The 1,528-nt window shown below is 41.4% G+C and overlaps 1 protein-coding gene across 1 annotated transcript; it reads right to left on the reverse strand.

The window, feature by feature from the left end:
- Positions 1-102: 102 nt before the first annotated feature.
- On the reverse strand, positions 103-762 carry LOTGIDRAFT_70773 (hypothetical protein; the record flags this gene model as incomplete). The annotated part of the gene is made up of 1 exon (XM_009067756.1): positions 103-762. A coding segment is annotated over one exon (660 nt), but the record flags the coding sequence as incomplete, so codon positions are not given.
- Positions 763-1,528: the final 766 nt, after the last annotated feature.

Consider the following 1,528-nt stretch of genomic DNA (forward strand, 5'->3'; position numbering starts at 1 on the left):
GCTCCGTTTTCGTTCCAAGTTATCACCATCTTGTTTGGGTAAAGAGTTATCTTTTGATAGTTCATTAACAGGACTATTAATATCGTCATCAAAGTAGTTGTTACAAATACACTTAATATCTATTTTTTTGCAAATATCACAATATTTCACCATGCAATTATTAGCCATATGACCTAGTTGGTGGCATCTTCTACACTCAATTTTGGGGCAATTAGCTATAATATGAGTGTCTTGGAGACATTTGTGGCACACTTTCGTCTGATTGTTATGAATAACACGAAAACTTTTCATTCCATGAATAGTCTCAAGCTTCACGGCCCATGGGAGGGATTTGACTTCTGGGGGGAAAATACATCTGACGTGGCGTATTCCATTTTCTATGGTCTCGTATTTATCGTAGAAATGTCTTATTATCTTACCTTCGATTTCGATATTATAAACTTTGAGTTTATTAATAAGAACAATATCCTCAATATATGAAGGTATATCCATAAAAGAAACAATTGTATATGGCGAATATGGGAATTTGCACTCATATGTCGTATCCTTTACGATTAATCCATCACACAGCTTATTAGCATTTTCCTTTGAATCAATAGAAACTTGTAAAATGTTTGGTCTACATTTGGTCACAGCATACACATTACCAATTCCAACTACATCTTCAATTTCATCAATAAATTCAGCAATGTTAATTTTTGACAAATCACCAACATCAATATCTAATACAAACTCTTTAGAGTAAACACGGGAATTCATTTTCACACACTATAACAACGATTAAGCGACGATTAAGTTTTAGTCCGTTTACACTATAAGTCCAGTTTAACGCTTCAATGAATCTCAGAGCTCACATTATACGTGTTGACCGCTCGCCGACAGTGTTTCACTTTCCAAACATATGTTCCGATACCGGGAGTCGAACCCGGGCCGCCTGGGTGAAAGCCAGGAATCCTAACCGCTAGACCATATCGGAGCGCAATCCCCGGCTGTCTCTCACCGCGTTTAGCTTAGGAGGCCGATGCCTTATCCATTGGGCCACGGAGGCTGTAATTCTCAGTATTTCCAGTGATATTGGTGCCGCAGTCAGGGCCCGTAAAGTGCATACACGGCGAAATGGGATTGAACGGCGCTCTTCTCATGTCCTCGGTAGTATAGTGGTCAGTATCCCCGCCTGTCACGCGGGAGACCGGGGTTCAATTCCCCGCCGGGGAGGATGGGTTTTTTTTTTATTTTTGTTAACTCTACTTTCGGCAGCGCATTTCCTTTAAAATTCATTGGTATTCTTTCTCCCTCCTTTGAACAGGGAAACACGGAGAAAAGAGTATTACACATGAGTTTTGATTGCATGACACAGGGCTTTTGTTTCCCTTCTCGCAGCACCCTGCCCAATCAGGTACGGCGGTGTCCGTGGGGCTGGTGGATGAGGCTGCAATCACGAGAGAGGCTTCGAAGTGGTAGGTCGAGTTGCTGAGCCAAATTGGAGAGGAAGGCGACAAGAGTTTGGAGAGAAAAAGAAAAACAACGT

The sequence above is a fragment of the Lottia gigantea genome (genome assembly GCF_000327385.1).
Source record: "Lottia gigantea unplaced genomic scaffold LOTGIsca_8589, whole genome shotgun sequence".
Classification (NCBI taxonomy): domain Eukaryota; kingdom Metazoa; phylum Mollusca; class Gastropoda; family Lottiidae; genus Lottia; species Lottia gigantea.